The following is a 20,967-nucleotide window of genomic DNA, read 5'->3' as shown; positions in this document are numbered from 1 at the left end:
TAATATATATCCTATTATTCTAATAATAGTCTTAGTATAAGCACTTAATTAGTTAAACCTAAAAATTAATATTACCTAAACTTTTGATAGACATGAATAAAAATTTAAAATTGAAACTTATTTGATATTGTCCGAATACAAGAACGAAAAGAAACGGATTTGACATTAACTGTCCATTCTTCAAACAATTTATTTCATTACATATTTTTCCTTTCAAAGGAGAGGGTGATGACAAGAATATAGAATAGTAATGGCAAAGGTATAAAGAGGGGACAGAGAGCATATAATTAAGGATGTAATAAAGAAGATGGATGAAAGAAATGCAATAGTAGTAGTAGGTGGTTTAAATTAAACTTTGAAAGAAATATGTACTAGTTTTGCGTGTAATGCATATTGAAGGATGAATTATATATATAGATAAGCGTGCAATGCCAAACTTCAAGAAAGAAGTGTAATATATATTGATTGATAGGAACAAGGAATAGTCATATACTGGAGTACAACATAACAAGGCAGAGAAGAACGAACAGAAGAGATGGATATAAAATTAAAAGGGTAAAAGGAATTGGTCAAGTCAGAGTCATTGAATTGAATTTCATACCCAATGGAATTAACAAATGCGTTCAGAATGAATAAGAAAGAACAGGTCCATAGTGTTGGCACTGTCTAATAAATGCAAATGCCATTGAGAATTAAACGTAGGGTATTGTCATTGTGGTTGAGTAGTTTAATTCACTCTAGACCAATTTCAAGCAACTGCTATAAATGCGCTTCTTCTCTTTTATTATTGACACCATACTTCTCTTCTCTATCTTCAACTCATTTCAAGCTATACAAGAACAACAATAAACAAATCATTATTTCATTTTAATTAGTGTTCAGGATGAACACATATTACAAGATAAATGATCATTTTTTTCACCTTTTAGTGTACCAATTACCAAATGTATGTATTGAAAGTTTAAAAGCCGGCATTTAAAAAGTTATTTTCTCTTTAAATCTTCCATGCTTCAACATACTAAAATTTTCGACCATATCATGCGTCAAGTTAGTCATCCTATAGAATATATGTGAGAATATTAAATATATAGTAAAAATAAATTAAACAATGTATAAATTTATAAAAATATTATTTGGATATTAAAATTAATTATTATGTATTTGTGTATAAATACATATATAATTTAATTTATTTTTATTATGTATTTTTTATTTTAATATATATTCTAATTTCATAGCTAATTTTGATGTACATATAATATGAATTATATATTTATAACTGTTTTAATAGGTGAATTTTAATGTGTACTTAGTATTTTTGTAAAATTTTATAAAGGGGTTTTGATTAAAAAATATCATTATTATTATACTAACCATTTCCCTGTAATACGTGCTTATAGTTAAATAGCGATACCAAGCCAATAAGTAATAGCTCAAATGGCATAGTCTCCTCATACTCAATTAAGAGGTTGCGAGTTCAAGTCTCTTATCTTTGGTAAAAAAAAATAGCGATACCAATAAAAAATAACTTAATTAAATACTAATATATAGTATAAAAAGGATATTACAACCAGCACAATAAAATTAAATTAATAAATAAATTCAAATATTATATATAGTGAGAACACCATATATATATATATATATATATATATATATATATATATATATATATATATATGTGTGTGTGTGAAAGTATTTGACTATAAATGTGACATGAACTGCACTATCAATTACTCATTAGAAGAAGCGAATAAACTGTTTGCAAATTATAACTATAATAGTTTCTATGAAGCAAAATTAATAACTATAGCAAATAAAAGAAATTTTGATGACCAGCTACTTTTTGTTCATCAAGTCATGTTTCTGTAATAATATGAAAAAAAAAAAAATTAAAATTGATACTTGCGAGATTTGATGGAAGTCTAATAATCTTGACTTCAGTGTCCATCAAAAAATGGTGATTGCAGATTCGATTCTTTTTCCTCCGGCAAGTAATGTCAACACTCCTTAAAGCAGAAAGGAATATGTATATATATCATAATAAAATTCTTGAATTATATATATTGCACAAAAATAATAATGTACTATCTATATATTCTCGTAACATAATTTCAGTAAAGGATACATTAGAGTCAGAACATGTATCTCAATCAAATCGGAAGAATGATGTCACATTCGTATAAAGAGCATGTTCGATAATAACATTTTAATTCTTCACCATAATCGCTTTCATTTTCTTTTTAGTTTTCCTTAAAAAAGGTAGGGACGTTTCAGAAAGAGAAAAAAAAAAGAAAAGTTTCTTTTTAAGAACGTTTTTAATTTCAAGTTAATTTAAACTTAAAGAATAAGTTGAACCAAATAAGTATATTAATTCTCGAATAAAACTGAGCTAATCTTGCTCCAAATTAACGAAAAATAAAACTAAGATGAACACTTCATGGCTCATAAATATTTGAGAAAGTGCATGACAACAAATTATAAGTATAAAATTGAAGAATCTCATCCCAACATTTGTAACTCCGATTTATACAACATAGCCAATGGCAGAGACAAAATATTATGTGTACCTATTTGGATATCAGTAATGATGATAATGAGGAACAATTAAAAGCAATGAACTCATAACTAAGAACAGCAGAGAAATTGAGGCACCAGCTAAAAGTAAAAAATGAAAAAAGTAGTTTCAAATTTAATTTACCTATTTCATTAATTATGTAATATCATATCATATCATATATGAAACCCTAGGAAGGGTTGTTGACGGTGCGGCGGTCGTCACCGCCGCCAGCCGGAAGCTGATTGAGCTGCCCTAAGCTAGCGGAGATGTTCATAGCCAAGAGACTAGCATCATAATTGCTCCCTCCATCAAAACTTCTTACAATCTGTTGTTGCGGAAAGAACTGATGGTGGTGGTGATGGTGATGGTGTTGGTAGTAACTATTGTTGTCGCGGGTTCCAACACCAGCAGAACCAGAATTATTGTTCTGCTGATGCTGGTATCCCACGGCACCAGATTCACTACCAACGAAGGCGTGGTTGGTGTTGATACTCAAATTTTGGTACCTAGATAGCTCCGATTTAGCGCAGTAAAGATCCACCTGGAGCTGCCGGAGCTGGTGCTGGAGGAGGGAGATGACGCCGACGCAACCATAGACCGGGTCGCGAAGGCGCATCTCCGCCTCGTACGCGAGGGAATTCACGGCGTCTTCGCGCTGGTGAGGGTGTAGATCGTTGAGAAGCTTCGTAACATTGCTTGCACCAAAGATTCTATGAACATTCGCGAACTTCTGAGGCTGATCTGGTGGGAAGTATGGTGCAAAAGCGCACTCTGGTTGGCATTTTCTTCGAAGAAATTTGCATGCTGCGCATGGTGAATTTGAAGAAGCCATGCTTCACTCCTCACTTTCTTTCTTCACTTCTTCTCTTTGTCCTTTTTTTTTGTTTTTTTTTTCTTGGTTTGTTTTTGTTCTTCTTTTTCTTTCTCTTTCTCTCTCTCATTCAAAGACCACCATTAATTTCTGTGATGCACCATCACCATGTTTGTTATTACTATATTCTTAAAAATAATATTAATTAATGCAGAAAGAGAATAGAACTGGTCAATTAATGTGTGTTAGATGGCAAAATCCAGTATTCTACGCTACACACTCTTTCCCTTTTCTTTCTTCTTTTTTTATTAATTTAATTTAATATTTTATAGTTTTATATAATTAATTAATTAATTAAATTAAAATAGTTAATTAAACAAAACCACCTTAACAGAATGTGTTTCCACTATACCACCCAACATTGCGGAGGATTTTTACATACAAAAGTAAAAAATTAATTTGATCAATTTTTAGTTAATTAATAAAGGAGAAAATATGAATATTATTAGAATAATATAAATCGGCCAGGGTTTCGTCCACTGGATTCTGTAAAAAGAATTATTTGGGAGATCCAAGAGAGTATATAAAGAGCAATGGGATTGAAGAAAAAACAAAGAGTGATGAAAACAAGGAATAGATCTGCATATATAAAACTAAATTTAAACTTTAAAGATTGAGTTTGGCACTCCAATTTCATATCTTGAGACAAAATCCTTGGTCCTTGTGTATGTTGCTGGCAGAGAAATTGAAGACAATAATAACCGCAAGAGTGAGATATATTGTAATATCACAAAGGAGGTGCTTCCGGGGACCGGGATAAAAATATTTTTTTTGAATTAAATAAAGATGAATGTTTGAAGGCACAAGACACTCCCTTTGTGTGATGAGAATGTGTGAGACTAATTCATTTGTTTAACTTTGTACACTATATATAGAGAGAGGTTTATATACAAAGAGATGAACTCAATTAATGTTTATCTTCTCATGATTCTACTTTTCTTTCATTTTCCCTTTGTGTTTAATATATATATATATATATATTTGATTTGCAATTTTCTACTTGTAATTTTCAGTTGTGTTAATTATATATAAGCTAAGTGGAAGTATATATTTCTTTGTAAAGTGTTGGATTCCCATTTTTGTGTTCTAAGCTTCGGATTTTACATAGATGATAAAGCCAAGATTGGTGGTGGTGCTAAGGCTCAGTGGGTGAATAAAATGAACATATATATATATATATATATATATATATATATATATATATATATATATATATATATATATATATATATATATATATATATATATATATATAGTAGGTGGCGGAGGTTCAACAGAATTCTGAGGGAAAATATTTTAACATAAAAAAAATATGTAATAACATTTATATGAAAAAACTATAAATATAAATATTTCAAAAATTTCACTAATATGATAATAAATGAATAATTTTACCGATAAAAATTATGAAATATTTTAAAATGGTATTTTTTGAATTTTAATTGGCTTGAAACTTTTGATAATGGAATCGGCACTAAATATTTTTAAATTTTTTTCACATAACTTTACATATTATCTACCCGAAACTCAAACCCGTACCTTAATGACAGCAATTTCAAACACTTGAGTCCTTTCTCCGGCAATTCCAACGTCCACCAAAAACCTCGCCGCTTGATTCGCAACTCAACCCCGTAACAACCTTAACCAACTCAACAATTAAGCTATTCACCACAAAAACCCACAATTTCTCAACCTAGAGTTTATAGAATTGAAAAAATCCAAAGGGGATAAAGCTTCCTTATCTTAACCCACTAAAAATTGGGATAAAATCCACTTATAATTTATGCTAGAGTATCCCTAAACTACAAAAATCATAATACCTCAACATCCATAAAACCAAAAATGTGAAATTGAAGGGGATAACTGGACAAAAAATTCAGAGTTCCTTAACACAAAGTTTAGATACAAACAAAGAAAATTCCAAGACGAATGCGTGGTCACAAACGGCTCATCAATCAAAGTCCCGAATCACAAGTTATGATGATTTTTGTGATTGGGTCGGATATGAACTTTGCTAGGTTTTCTCTCTTCTCTCTTTGGTTTTGTGCTGAAGTGTTTTGGTGAAATTGGGGTATGTGTGCTGAGCTTTGGCTGAATGGGGGTGGGTTAGTGAATGGGCCTTGGGTCCAATTGTGGTCTATGTCCATTTGCTTAGTTCTTTGGCCCAATTTTAGGTCAAATCCTTTAAGATATGTGTTTTAATTTGTATCCTAATTATTTTTACTTTTTTAAATTATAAATTTTAATTCTTTAACTTTATTCACTCATAAATCAATTTTCCTCACTCACAGTGCTGGACAAATTTAAGTCGATACACGTCTTTTCACAATTAATTAAATTTTTACGCTAAATTTCGTTTTCTCCTTTAAATTTTCACTGACTTATCTCCAAAATTGTAATTTATCAATTTTTCAATCCTTGTAGCTTATAATTAGTTTATTTACTTATAATTTAACCAGATTTTACATCCTATCCACCTAATTAGAAATTTTGTATGTCCTCAAAATTTAATTACCTGAAAATATATGCGGGTAATCCTTCCTCATGTTCGATTCAAACTCCCAAGTATGCTCTTCTATTCTGGCTCGACTCCAAGCTACTTTCACCAATGGAACTTCCTTTTCCCGCAGCTTCTTCACACTTACATCATCAATCCTCACCAGTGTGACTTGAAAGGTCAAATTCTCTTTCAATTGAACATATTCGGGTTCTAACACATGAGTACTATCCGGTGTGTATTTGCGTAGTTGTGATAATGAAAGAAGTCCTGTAGGTTTGAAAGATGTAGCGGTAAAGCCACTTGGTAGGCTGCTGGTCTAATCTATCTTAACACCTTAAATGATCCAATGTACCTAGGGTTTAATTTCTTTGTCTTTATTGCCCGTAGTCGGAGTAACCCTCAGAAACACATGACTACCCTTTTCAAATTCCAACGGCTTCCTCCTTTGATCTGTATAACTCTTCTGACAATTTTGTGCAGTGAGAATTTAGCTCAGATTTGCTTAATCTATTCGGTTGTCTTGGCCACCAAGTCAGGACCTAGAACACTTGATTCACCTGCTTCATACCAACAGAGTGGAGATTGACACTTTCTCCCATACAATTCCTCATACGGAGCCATTCCAATGCTCACATGAAAACTGTTATTGTATGCAAACTGCACCAATGACATATAATGATCCCAACTTTTCGGTTGATCTAGCACACATGCCATCAGCATATCTTCCAATGTTTGAATGGTTATCTTTGATTGATCGTCAGTTTGTGGATAATACGCTGTGCTGAGACACAATCTCATCCCAAAAGTATTTTGAAAAGCTCCCCAAAATCTCAAAGTAAATTGGGGATCTCGGTCTGACACTATAGTCGTAGGCGCGCCATGTAGCCTCACAATTTTCTTGATGTATAACCTTGCTAATTTCTCCGAAGAATAGTTTGCTCGGATAGGAACAAAATGAACGGATTTAGTCAATCAATCCATGGTAACCCACACCACATCGAACCCTGCTCTAGTCCTTGGTAAACTAGTAACAAAGTCTATGGCGATACCTTCCCACTTTCACTGTGGAATTTCAAGGGGTTGCAACATTCCTGCTGGTCTCTGATATTCTATCTTCACTTTCTAGCATGTCAGACACTTGGTGATGCTACATCACCTTTCATTCTGGGCCGCTAAAATATCTTCTTCAAATCATGCTACATCTTAATGGTTCCCGGATGAATAGAGAATCCGCTTTTATGAGCCTCTATCAACAACTAGCGTCGCAAGCTTCCGATATTCGGCACACAAATTCTCTCCTTGTGTCTCCAAATTCCTTCTCCATCCTTAGTAACTTCCTCTTTGTTTCTGGTTCCAACTGATTGTAACATGCTTTGTAGCTCCTGCTCATCTTGTTGGGCCTTCTAAATGTTAGCCTTGAATGTACTTGAAACGTGCAGTTGGTTTAGACATACACTTCCCTCCACTTCTCCAACACTCAACTTGAGCTTTACAAACCTGCTCATCAATTCCTCCTCTTTAATCATCATCCAAGAAACAGTTAAGGATTTTTTATTTAAAGCGTTTACCACCATGTTCGCCTTTCCTGGGTGACAACTCAGTTCAAAATCATAGTCCTTCAATAACTCCACCCATCTCCTTTGGCGCATGTTGAGTTCTTTCTGATCAAAGATATACTTTAGGCTCTTATGATTAGAAAAGACTCAGAACCTCACTTCATAGAGGTGATGCCTCCAAATCTTTAATTCAAACACAACCACTACTAATTCCAAGTCATGAGTCCGATAATTCACATCATGTGGTCTCAACTGACGCGAAGCGTAACCTACGACATTCTGGCGCTGCATTAACACACACCCTAGACCTTTCAGTGAAGCATCATAATAAACCTCAAACGGTTCAAGAGGTTCAGGCAACACAAGCACTGGTGTTGAAGTTAATTTCTACTTCAAAGCTTGTAAGCTCTCCTCACACTCTGATGTCCACATAAATGGCACATCCTTCTGGGTTAGCTTTGTCATAGGCAACGCAATCTGTGAGAAATCTTTGATAAATCTTTGATAATATCCAACCAAACTCAAGAAGCTCATAATCTTTGTCACAGATGTTGGTCTTTTCCATTCCATCACTGCCTCAATTTTTGAAGGATCCACCACAATACCTTTCTGACTTACTACGCGACCCAAAAACTTTACTTCCTTCTTTCAGAATTCACACTTAGAAAGTTTCGCATAAAGCTTCCTTTTCTTAAGAATCTATAGAACTATTTGTACGTTCTCTGCATGCTCCTCCTCAGTCTTAGAATATATTAGGATATCATCAATGGATACTACGATAAATTTATCCAAAAGACATTACATTGTACTCGTAATTACCATAACGAGTTTTGAAAGCAGTCTTAGGGATATCCTCCTCTTTCACCCTTATTTAGTGATAACCAGACCTTAGGTCAATCTTAGAGAAAACTCCAACTCCTTGCAACTGATCTATCAGGTCGTCAATAATTGGCAAAGGATACTTGTTCTTTACCGTCACTATATTCAACTGCCTGTAGTCTACACATAGCCACATGCTACCATCCTTGTTTTTCACCAACAGCACCAGTGCTTCCCATGGGAAAACACTTGGACGGATAAAACTCTTATCTATCAGCTCCTCCAGCTGAACCTTAAGTTTTGCCAATTCCAACTACGATATTCTATACGACGCAATCGAGAATTGTCCTACTCCAAGCATTAATTCTATCGCAAGTTAGATTTCTCGATGAAGAAGAAATTCAGGTATATCTTCAGGAAATACCTCGAGGAATTCACTCACTACAGAAATCTGATTCAAACTTTGTTCATCTTTCAACAAACTCGCGGCTAACAACATATACCCCTGACATTCGCTCCCAATACAGTTTACCATCACTGAATTTAGATAGTAACCCTGGGCTACAACCGGTCCCCTAACCCCTCGGACATAAACTGTACTAAATGCTCAAAACAGTCCAACAGTACATGATGCTTTGACAGCCGATCTAAACCCAGAATTAGATCAAGTTCAGTCAATGGCAAAGATATCAAATCATGTATAAACTGCCTGTTCTCTATCCTAAATGGCACTTGTTGGCAACCTAGCCTAGTTATCACCACCTCAGAGGTAAGAGTATGTACGTGCAAATCATAGGCTGATGCAGACAGTTTCAATCCTAATTCCTCAGATTCATCAAATGCTATAAATGAGTGTGATGCTCCAGTATCATATAAAGTAATTAATATTTTGTAACCAATTTTGTAGTTACCTCTGATCAAAGTATCCGATCTACCAGCACCATCTGTAGTCATAATAAATACTCGACCTTGTTGCTGAGCCCTACCAGCATCCTGAGTATCTCGACTCTGGCAAAACTTAGCGATGTGCCCTGGCTGTCCACACTTGAAGCACAAGGCTAATCCAGTCCTACACGGTCTATCCGGGTGGTACGTCTCGCACTGATCACATCTCAATTGGTCTGGTTGAGCCCTCACCTGAGTGGTGCCGTTGTGCGCTCGACGGTTGTTATTCCCTCAGTAGTTGTTTCTCCCTCGATGGTATTGAGGCGCATAACCACCTCCGTTGAAGTTTTGACCCTTCGGCGCATAGCTTTTGCCTTGGTCTCTCCTATAGAATTCTCTACAATCTCCCTTCGCCACTATGGCCTTCCTTGAGCACTCCTCAACAATTCTACTCTTGTTTACCAGCTCGGAGAAAACTCGGACCTCCATAGGCCCCACAACACTCAAGATGTCGCTCCACAATCCACCCTCATACTTAATGCATTTTCATTCCTCGTAGTTTTCTGAGAACCTTGACAAACCTTAGAAAACCAGCAGAACTCCTCAAACTTGCTAGTGTAGTATGCCACAGTCATTGAGCCCTACTTCAACTGCAACAACTCTAACTCCTTTGCCGCTCTAGCCGAGTTTAGAAAGTGTTTCTTGTAAAACTCAACTCGGAAAGCTTTCCAACTTATCGCAGCATCGCCTTGTTATAGTAGTCGGTGAGTTCTCTGCCACCAGAACTGGGCTTCTCCCACTAGTTGGTATGTGGCAAACTCTACATACTAGGCCTCAAGCACGTGTTGAGCTTGCAAAGTCTGCTCCATCGCTTGGAACCAATTATCAGCCTCTGTAGGATTGTCGTTCCCCTAAAAATTGGCAGATTCACTTTCAGAAATGTGGCTAAGATCATTGGTCCCCATTAGGTCCATTCACCCCAATACCATTTTTGTTTTGGGCCTGTTGCCCTAGAATTTTAGTCGTAGTTTGCATAGCAGCAACCCTATTCTCTAATGCGGCCATGAAGTTCTCCTACCTCTTCCTCGACCGCGTTCGCGTCCACGAGACGCCATTTGGTTCCTATTCATACCAAACAATTGATATCAAGGTGATCAGTCTCAATATCTCAAGTCTAGTACTTCAAAGTCCGAAAGGTATGCTCATGAATATTTATGCTACATTTATCAAGCAGATATCCTAAATAGCATATAAACATACAATTCAGAGTATGCTCTGAAGCATAATCAATTTGTCCCTCAGACTCTATGGGAATGAACTGCTCCGACACCATAATGTAACACCCTACCACCCTACATATGACCCGTCGAAATTGGTCAAAAATCTATTTTTACCAAAATTTTTTATAAGTGTCAATTTCACCAATTCTCAAATTCGTTACTTTCAAAACAACCTATCCCAATCCTATGCACCATTTTTACACAATTTCAATTCCAAATCATGCTCTAGCCAAATCCAACTCAATTAACTACTTCATTCCTCATTATTAGGATAAATAAAAATTTCCTATTCAATTTCACAATCTATCACACTTATACATCCACAATTATTACCACAATACAATTAATTCTTTCAATACCTCAATTGAGATTCATAACTTACCAAGAAGGAGATACCTCAACCAATTACGACCTCCAATCCAAATTCTCATATCATAGTCATAGACAATCAAGCACAACATCTATCAATTCAATCATGCATACATAGGGGCATTTAACCATCATTCTTCACAAAGTTTACACTAACCCATTCATCAATCACAACAACAATTATTTTCATTCAATGCTATTATAGGGGTATTTAACCTTGGTTTTCATATAATCTTACACTAGTGGCTCAACTTTTTTATAATTTTATTTTTAAAATTATAAATTTAATAAAATAATTTAAAAATTAAGAATAAAAAAATTTGAAAACAAAAATAAAAATTTTATAATTTATTTAACTTTTAGAATGTATAAAATTTATAAATTTAAATTAAATAAGATATTAAAGAAATTTATTATGTTGTTATGATGTGTAACAAAATAAAAATAAAGATTTAAAAATATTATTTACAATTAACTATTTAGAAACGTTATTAAGTTTATTTATTTTTTAATAGTATTTAATTTAAAACAAAGATAAAAATTTATATTCAAAACACTCTTTATCTTCATGTAAAATTCTAATTGATAAAAAATATTTTTTTAATTTTATATTTAATTTTTAAATTATCTTTAATTTTATTATTTTTTTCAAAATTATTAATTTATATTTGTATTATATCGCCTTACTATATCAAACACTATTCTTTCTATTACTATATATTATTCTCTATACACATATCTGTCATTGTCTTATCGCCACTATTATATTACTTTGTTCTCCTTTCTCATTTTTTTTTCTCCTTCTACATTCTCTTCATCGGATCGTTATTAATTATTACCAAGTATCATCATCGCAACTTTTACTCTTGTCTATCACTTTGATTTATAACCATCTATTGTATTAACTTTTATAAGTTGTTGGAGTTTTGCTAAAAGAATTAAGACATAAAGCATTTAAAATTTTTCGAAATTATCAAAATTTGATGTTAGTAATTCTAAAAAACAATATCAAAATATATTATTTTCAACCAAAATAATAAAAAATAGTACATAATTGTAAGTTTCTTAACAAATAATTATAAATTTAAGTCGCAGTTTAATATAGTACCTTAGGATAGAAGGCAACCACTGCTATCCACATTTGAGTGCTATTTTATAAGTTTTATATTTATTTTATTGTACACATCAATTAAACTATATACTTTATTATTTCATTTTACATGTTTTCAAATAATGACATCATATTATAAAGATGAGATTAATTTCCATAATCTAATACGAATCTTTTTATTATTTTGTTCGTCATTTGAATACTATCCATAAAAAATAGTTACTTAAAGTGAAACACTATATAAAGAAAGACATAAAACTTTTAGATTTATCGTTCTAGTTTGTTTCTTAAACCTCACTTAATATACTCAAATTTAATAGTTTTGACGGTGGTGATTTTTTGTAATTAGTTAAAAAATTTCAACTTTTTCTTTCTCTCTAACTTTCCCTACGATTTTGAACAAACTTAATTTTGTTATTAAATAGTTTTTTAAGTTTAAAATATTTTTAACTTCCTATATAATAAGTATCTTTTAAATTACCTAATGCAAAAAAGGTTACATCTTTTCATGTATCGTAAAAGTTAAAAATTAAAGTTAAATGATATTAATTTTTTTATTAAGTACAAAAATAAACATTAAGTCTAAATGATATTAGTTCTTTTATTAAGGCACAGAAACTCTAAGAAAGAGAAATATTAAGTCCCACGTTCTTATATATAATGTACCATTTATTATATTATATATAATCTTTGTACCATGCATATAACAAAAGGTGAAAATATATAAAGCAAATACAAAAAGTTGACCATGACTTTAGTTTCTAATTTTTTTGGACTATATTTATCCTCTAACAAACCATTTCTATAAAGCAAATTATAAGAATAAAATAGTCATAAAATTTATTTTTAAAAATCCAATAACCTCCCACTAAAATAAAAACAGTTTTACCACTCCTATAACCATGATAACACATCTCCCAACAAAAAAAATGAGTGTCTACAAATTGTTAATAAATAAAAAAATTAGACTAAGTGAACATCAATGTCTTCACATTTTTCATTATCTTCATGTTTTGTTTAATTCTATGTTAGTTTTAGTTTATATCCTTTATTTTATCAATGTTTTTACATTCTTCACCATCTTTATGTATTGTTTAATTCTATATTTGTTTTAGTTTATATCCTTTTGTTTTAAATACGTTGTACTCTCAACAGTAGTTTGATTTCACTCTAATTATTCTATTAAAGTTTTTTTTAAAGAAAAATCTACCAATTTTGTTCTTCATGCACACTTTTATGTGTTTCTCTTACTATCGCCCTTCCCCTTTTTTTAACATCCTCAATTGCATGCCTCCATCGTCTTCCATTGCCTTCGTCCACTGCAGTTGCAAATTTTATACGATTTCACGCATAACTTCCATTTACATTTTTCTTTCTCTTCCGTTTATTTATTTAATTTATATTTCCAGTCATTCTTCTATCCTTTTAATTCATTTTTACTTTTCACGTAAAAAATAGTTCTGTCTTTTCTTTTATTAATTTGATGTAAAAAAATTATTTTTTATCTTATCAATTTGATGTAGAAAGAAATTTTTTTATTTGATATGTGTTCTTATATTTTCTTATTAATTTTTTTATCTAATTAAACTATCTTTTTGTTTAACATGTCAAGAATTAAACTTAACTTCTTTTATAATGAGTAGTTTTTAAATCATCTAATTTATAAAAAAAATACATCTTTTTATTTATTCTAAAAATTCAAAAATTAAAATTAATATTAGTACTTTTAGACTAATAAAATTAAAATAAAATAAAATAAAAAATAATTCTTGAATAAAAATAAAAATATAAAATTTTAAATCTCAGAATATAAAATAATTATAAGATAAAAAAATTATTTAAACATAATTTTTGTAAAATACTTTATGAATTGACATAAATATAAAATGAACTTTAAAATTGTGATGTGAGCATGACTACTGTCCACCACCACAAAAATAAAAGATGACATATAAATACACAATTTTTTTCTTTAAAAAAATTCAATAAATATATACCCAATGCTCTTTCGTTAGAATAGTTATTTAAGTTCAAATTCATTCTCTCAAATTGTTAATACCATTCAAAATGAATATACTTTAAAGTTTTATGACGACCTTGAATATCAGGCATATACTTTCTCTTCCAATATTGAGAATGTTTCGTATCCATAGCTAGAAAAAAAAAATTAAAACTTACATAACCCAAGAGATAGAAGAAGACAAAAAAAAAAGAATTATGTAAATGTTGACACAATGAATAACTATGTGTTAGTTACAGTAAGAGGTCTGACTTTGATAACTATATTTTGTAAATATGAGGTTAATAGGATTACATGAAAGATAAAAGAGAGTAATACATGTACTTAGTAGAACGAAGAAGAGGACACCATGAATAAAAGTTGTGCGTAAAATAAAAAGGTAACCACAATATGAATGAAAGAAAGTTAATAATAATTATATTTTATACCAGTTTTTAAAATGCAGTTACGTCAATCATTGATTATTAATAAGGTTAAAATGGAAATATGAAAATTGGACACTATTCTCTCTGTATTCTCTTTATATATTGTTATAGATTATAAAGAATGTTTACCTAAAATCAAAACCCGTATTTTACAAGGTTGCGAGAACCGGATCGGTCATTAAACCGGTGAAGTCACTGGTTTAATGGTTCACTGGTTCGACCGGGGTTCAACCGGGGTTCAACCGGTTTAATTAAATATTAAATAAAATTATTAAAAAACTTAAAATAATCTTAAGTATATAAATTCAATAATTTTTAACTTAATAAAATTTAATATTTCACATAATAAATTATCCATTACTTAATATTAGAGGTTCACAAACAACTTCAAACATCAAAGTTTATAACTAAACAAAAAATAAAACGTACATAATGACAAACCCATAATGTTCTACATTCAAAAGATACAATTACTAGCAAGTTTTCAACTAATCAAAGATGCAACTAATCAAAAATCATAATTATCATTAAGTGTTCCAACATCTTCATCATAAACAGGTAATCCAAAGCCATCATCATCAGAAGTACCACCAAAAGAAGCTGTATTTGAAGAATCAGCAACATTAGGGAAATCCACATTAGTTACTTTGTTACAAACTTTAATTTGTCCAGGGATCTTTGCAAGATGATATTTCATTCTATATATCCCCCCTCCATTGTAAGTATTCAAGCAGAAAATACATGTATATTGAGCCTTGTTATTTTTGTCATACTTCACTGTAAAATACTGCCAAGCTGGATCGGATTTACCTCTGGATGAACCAGTTTGAGAATCTTGTGGCTGTGGGTTACTTTGTGATTGTTCCATCTATAACAATCAGAAAACCAAAGACCAGAAAACTTCAGACAACCATGAAAATAATCAAAATATTCATCATGAAGCAACAAACAGAAGCAGCAAAACTGCCAAAAACATATTCAAAGTCAATAACAGCAATGATGAAAATAATGAAGCAGCAAACAGAAGCAGGTAACACAAGCAGCAATGCAAAACAGAAGCAGGTAACAGAAGCAGCAATGCAAACCAGAAGCAGCTACCAGAAGCAGAAAAAAATATTCATCATGATTCATGAAGCAGCGAGCTAACAGAAGCAGCAATGCAAAACATATTCAAAATAAAAAACATCAATCCTGAAAATCAAGGGGGGCTCAGAAAATCAAAATCCAAAATCAAGCATAGAACAGGCGAGCACAGAACAAGATCAGAACCTCAGAAAATCAAACTCAAGAAGCATAGGTGAAAGAACAGAGTCTTACCTAATTCGGAAGGAAGCGAGCTCGGCCGGTGGTCGTCGGCTGCTGTCGATGGTTGTGGGTGGCGACGAGGAGGCGGGCTCGGCCGGTGGTGGTAGCTGTTGCGCTCGATGGTTGTGGGTGGCGACGAGGAGGCGGGCTCGGCCAGTGGTGGTCGCGGGCTGTGGTGGCCTTGGTGGCCTTGATGGCTGTGGGTGGCTATGGACGCTGGCGCGCTATGGGTGGCCGGTGGCTATGGACGCTGGCGCCGAATCTGGGGAAGAAAGGGAACTGGGGAAGAAAGGGATGGACGCTGGCGCGCTGTGGGTGGCCGGTGGCTATGGACGCTGGCGCCGAATCTGGGGAAGAAAGGGAACTGGGGAAGAAAGGGGAAGAAAGGGGGGTGGAGTATCAGATTAGGGTTAGGGATACATTTCGCGAACGTAATCCTTTTTTTTTTAAAATGCCAAAACGACGTCGTTTGGCATATGAATTTGCAAACCATTGAACCGCTAAAAAACCGGACGGTTCTTCTGGTTCGTCGGTTAACTGCCGGTTTGACCGGTTTTTTGGCCGGTTTTTTGCCAGGCGGTTATTAGCGTTACCCGGACCGGTTAGGTGACTGGTTCCCGATTTTTCCGGTTGAACCGGCCGGTCCGGTCTGGTTTTCAGAACCATGGTATTTTATTAATGGTGGTTTTCCAACACTTGGATTTCCTCTCTGAATGGACCCAAGCTTTAATCAATCAACCAAGTTTCTGCCAAGCAATCCAAAATCAGCCCCAGTGCCAAACCAGCAACATTTAACTCAACCCAGGTAAGCCATCACCCTTAATCAATATTATTAAATAATTTACACACTTTTAAACTAGGGTTTTTGCATATATATAAGAAAAATCAAAGGGAAATTTTTTTTTATTTTATCTTGTATCACTTAACCTTGGATCAAAACCTCACTAACAACGGTGGTTAAGCTTCTCCTAAATATCAAAATCATAATATTTTAATACTAAACTCCCAAAAACGCAAAATCGGAGGAGAAATAGAAAATGGGACAAGGGTTTCAAAATTTCTTACGACAATAGTTAGTTAGAAATAAAGAAGAAGCCGAGACGAACGCGTAGCCGCAATCGGGTTATCGATCGGAGCAACAGTTTGGGAGTTATGTGGATTTGAGTGTGGTGATGAATAGTAAAATTTAGGGCTCTCCTTCTCTTCTCTATCCGTGGATCTCTCTCTCTCAATAAGGTAATGAGAGTGAATTTGGCTAAGTGAGGGGGTTAAGTGTGTGGGCTTGGGCCCAAGTGAAGGCCCGATGAAATTTTTAGCCTATTGACCCTGTTTGGGCCAAAATCTTTAAGATAAGTGTTTTTATTCATATTCTAAATATTTTTATTTTTTCAAATCTTAAATCTTAAATTCTTAATCCTTCTCGCTCATAATTTATTTATTAATTAATTATCTATTATTTATTTGAATTTTACAAAAATTGTGAATTTTAAAACATTATGGCACATTGATTTGATGATTCTGCGGTGGTAAAATACAAACAACGTTAGTGATTAAGTTATATTGGTGTTAATTAAAATTTATATCCAGTGAACTATTTAATATACCTTTATATTAATATCAAATTTATTTTAAAAAATGTTGTCAAACCAAATATGATATGATTCAAATTGACTACTATTTTGCTCATTTCTCAAAATAGTTTTATTATAATTTATAGTTTTGAATAATTGCTTAAAAATGACTAAGATATATTTTGACTTTAAACGTGATTTGAGTTTGAATTTTTTGTCTAACAGTGAATGACATTCTTTAGGCAAAAATAGTGAATTTTAGAGCCTTTTGAAACACTAATTTGACAATTTAGCGGTACAAAAATACAAACAAGGATAGTAATTAGGTTATATTTGTAAGATCCAGAACTTTCGAAAAATAATATTATCAGTTAATTTTAATTTATTTATTTGTTAAAAACTTTATTTTTAGAAATTATTTTATTAAAAGTAATTAAATCAAGTCTTGATAATTAAATTAAAAATTTTACTTAATTTTATAATTATTGAATAATTTTCTATATTTAAATTATACAGCTTAACAGTCGTAAAAAAGATAAGAATTTTATACGATTTAAGTTAAATAATTGAGATTTTGAAATTTAATACTTTAATTTTTATAAACAAAGAAAATTAATTATATTATTTTTAATTTTAAATTAGAATACATTATTAAATACCAATTAGTAAGTTGACAATCAAATAATATTTTTTTAATGTAATTTTAATGGATCAAATGAAATTTTTAATTGGTACTCTATACTCTAATTTAATTAAAATTACCAAATTCTAATTTATCTAAAAAACTCCTAATTTTACATTTGTTTTGCCCCAAATTAAATTAAACCCTAAACTCCTTTGCTTCAGCTGCACCGCCACCCCTCTTTCATCCCTTTCAGTATAACACTACTCACCCACAGTCCCTAATTCAGTGCTGCTACCCCCTCACACACCTTCACCTCAGCTCCACACATACTCAGCCTCATTACCCTCTCATTGATACAACACACACGCACAGCTCTGCACTCACCGACGGAAGAGAAGGAAGGGAGCTTCAGGGGAGGAGAAGCTCGCCGCCGTCAACCCCGCCGTCGCCGTTCGTGAAGTCCGCGCTAGTGCCGTCGCGGAGGAACGTCCCTGTCGTCGCAAACTATCGCCATCGCCGAACAGGATCCATCGTCCTCGCTGGGAAGCATGTCGCCGCTGCTGCTGTCCGTCCAGCCCGAGCCGTCGCCGTCGCTGCCGGTCCGCCTTGGAGCCTTTGCCGTCGTCGATGGGGTTGAATCCGCCGGCGGTTTGAGCTGAGGGAAAGGAAACGCGTATAGGAAAAAGAGCAGGGGGCTTCGTGGCAGCTTCATTGCACTGCTCCTGCCAAGCCACCGCCAAGTCCTGCCGCCGATCGGAACCCTAGCCACCGCCGTCGAAGATGCCACCACCGCCACTGCTGTCAATTGGGATCAAAATTGTTGCTGTGTTCCCAGAGCTGTCATGGAAGTGGTTGATTCGGTCCCAATTCCTCCATTGTTGAGACTGTAAGCTTTAATCCTTGTCTTGGTTCCATCCTGTTTCTCTGTCTTTCTCCTGTTCTAGCTAAGGGAACCTATGTCTCTGTTTAGTACTACTACTGTGTTTTCCTGTTTGTTGTTAGGACCTTTATGGTGGTGTTGAGGCCATCAGGAAACTGTTAGAGCTGCTGTTGATAAGTTTGATATTGCTACTTCAATTCTGGTTTGCTCTTCTCCTTGATTACGTTCCATTTGCACATTTTTTTGTCATTCCCATGCTTCTTTTGATTTAATTCTAGTATATGCCCTGTTTTGAAATTCTCAGGGCTGTGTTCACTTTCGATACCTATTCAATTTGGATTCTCTATTCTGCTGTAACTACCATTACCGTCGTGGATTTATTGTCGCTGCAGCCATGAAACGAAAAGGGAAGGGGAATCGTCACGTTTGATTTCCTTGGATTTCAACACTTTGAGGTAGGGGTTTGTTTAAAAGTTAACATATTTTGGGGTTGAATACCTTATGAGTTTAGTGGATAATGCAAGTGAATTAATTTCTGTGCTGAAAATGACTTTCTGCTGTGATTGAAATGGTGGCTGAATTGATTATTGATTTATCATTTTTTTGAGTTTCTGGCAAAAAAAAATGATTGAACAGGTTGATTTTGAACCTTGGTTTGAAAATGATTTTTATTGATTATGCAAAATGGTTTTGGAAATGTTAATTCAAAATGTTGGTTTTGATTGGGCCGAAGTTGAAAAGAGGGGACCCGTAATGGGTGGCAAACTCCAATTTTTAGGGGAGGTGCTGTCGAAATTTTTCTAAGAATTTCGAAGAAGTTTTGACTGTGATTTCGAAGATGGTTTTGATTTAACTATCTTTAATAAGAGAAGTATGTTTTGAATGTTTTTAAAGATTATTAAAGAGACTTGGATTTTTTTATGATTTGGTTAACTTGTGGTTTTAAAACCCATTTGTTTTCTAATGATGAAATGAGATTTGATTAACTAGAAAAATACTTTAAAATAGTAAATTGAGTATAAATTTAAGGATTTGGGAATAGGTGATGACAAGTCATCCTAGCCTATTTTAACTAGTCTTTTTCTTTTGTTTTCATTAGAATTATGCACTTTCTTGAACCATAAGCAAGCTAATTGAGTAGATTTTCATGTTTCCCTTGATTGAATCAACCATGTATGAATTCATGCCATTTCATGAGGTTTTATGCTATAATTGTTGCATATTATGATAGAATGAATATCTCATGATTATGAGCATAGCTTTGATGTGTTTGGTTGATTAATGATAGGTGAAGAAAGCTTGGAGAAAGGTTGAAGCAAGAAGGAATGGCTAGGAGTGAAGAGAGGACAATGGAATAAGTGAAATTGAACCAGGAAGCAAAAAGCTGGACCTAAAGTTAGCATCAAACTTTTGCACAAACTTTTGGTTGAAAAGTTAGCCCCAACGTTAGCCCCCTAACTTGGAGGCTAACGTTGGAACTTGAAAATCACTCCCTGGGTACCAAAAGTTTGCGCCAACGTTAGCCCCCTAACTTTGAGGCTAACGTTGGCACATGAAATTCACCCCTGGGCACCAAAAGTTTGCGCCAACGTTAGCCCCCTAACTTTGAGGCTAACGTTGGCATGAAGAAAACCTCCCTGGGCACCAAAAGTTTGCGCCAACGTTAGCCCCCTAACTTGGTGGCTAACGTTGGCACATGAAAATCACAAGGAGGAGCAAAAGTTTGCGCCAACGTTAGCCCCCTAACTTGGTGGCTAACGTTGGCGCCACAAGTACACAAGGTAAGGCCAACGTTAGGGCCAAAGTTAGACCCCTAACTTTGGCACCAACGTTGGTATCAGCAAAGTGGTGTTAGCTGATATGAAAAGTTGGAGCAAAAGTTAGACCCCTAACTTTTGCTCAAACTTTTGGTCCAACTTTTGCAAAACTCAAACCTGGTTCAATTGGTTCGTTTTGGTTCTTCTTCAAACTCCAAAAGCAATTAACCAAGGCCTCTTTCAACCCAATTTCACCAAGAACAAAGGCCCAACTCAAGGCTTGAAGATCATTGGAAGAAAGTGTATAAATAGGATAGAATTCAAGTTCTTCGAGGGGAGCTTTCTTTTTGGAATTTTCATAATAGTTTTCGGAGAGCTTTGGATATTGAGTGATCTTTAATTTCTTTATCTTGGGGGAGGAGAATTCACTTCT

The 20,967-nt window shown here is 33.6% G+C and overlaps 1 protein-coding gene across 1 annotated transcript; it reads right to left on the bottom strand.

The window, feature by feature from the left end:
• Positions 1–2,681: 2,681 nt before the first annotated feature.
• Positions 2,682–3,544, bottom strand: LOC112771673 (protein ASYMMETRIC LEAVES 2-like). The gene has a single exon (XM_025816475.3). The coding sequence runs from the start codon at positions 3,390–3,392 to the stop codon at positions 2,748–2,750; it is 645 nt and encodes a 214-aa protein (XP_025672260.1). The 5' UTR covers positions 3,393–3,544; the 3' UTR covers positions 2,682–2,747.
• Positions 3,545–20,967: the final 17,423 nt, after the last annotated feature.

The sequence above is a fragment of the Arachis hypogaea genome, chromosome 18 (assembly GCF_003086295.3).
Source record: "Arachis hypogaea cultivar Tifrunner chromosome 18, arahy.Tifrunner.gnm2.J5K5, whole genome shotgun sequence".
Classification (NCBI taxonomy): Eukaryota; Viridiplantae; Streptophyta; class Magnoliopsida; order Fabales; family Fabaceae; genus Arachis; species Arachis hypogaea.
The sequence above is the reverse complement of the archived record's forward strand: the minus strand, read 5'-3'. Positions and strand labels throughout refer to the sequence as shown.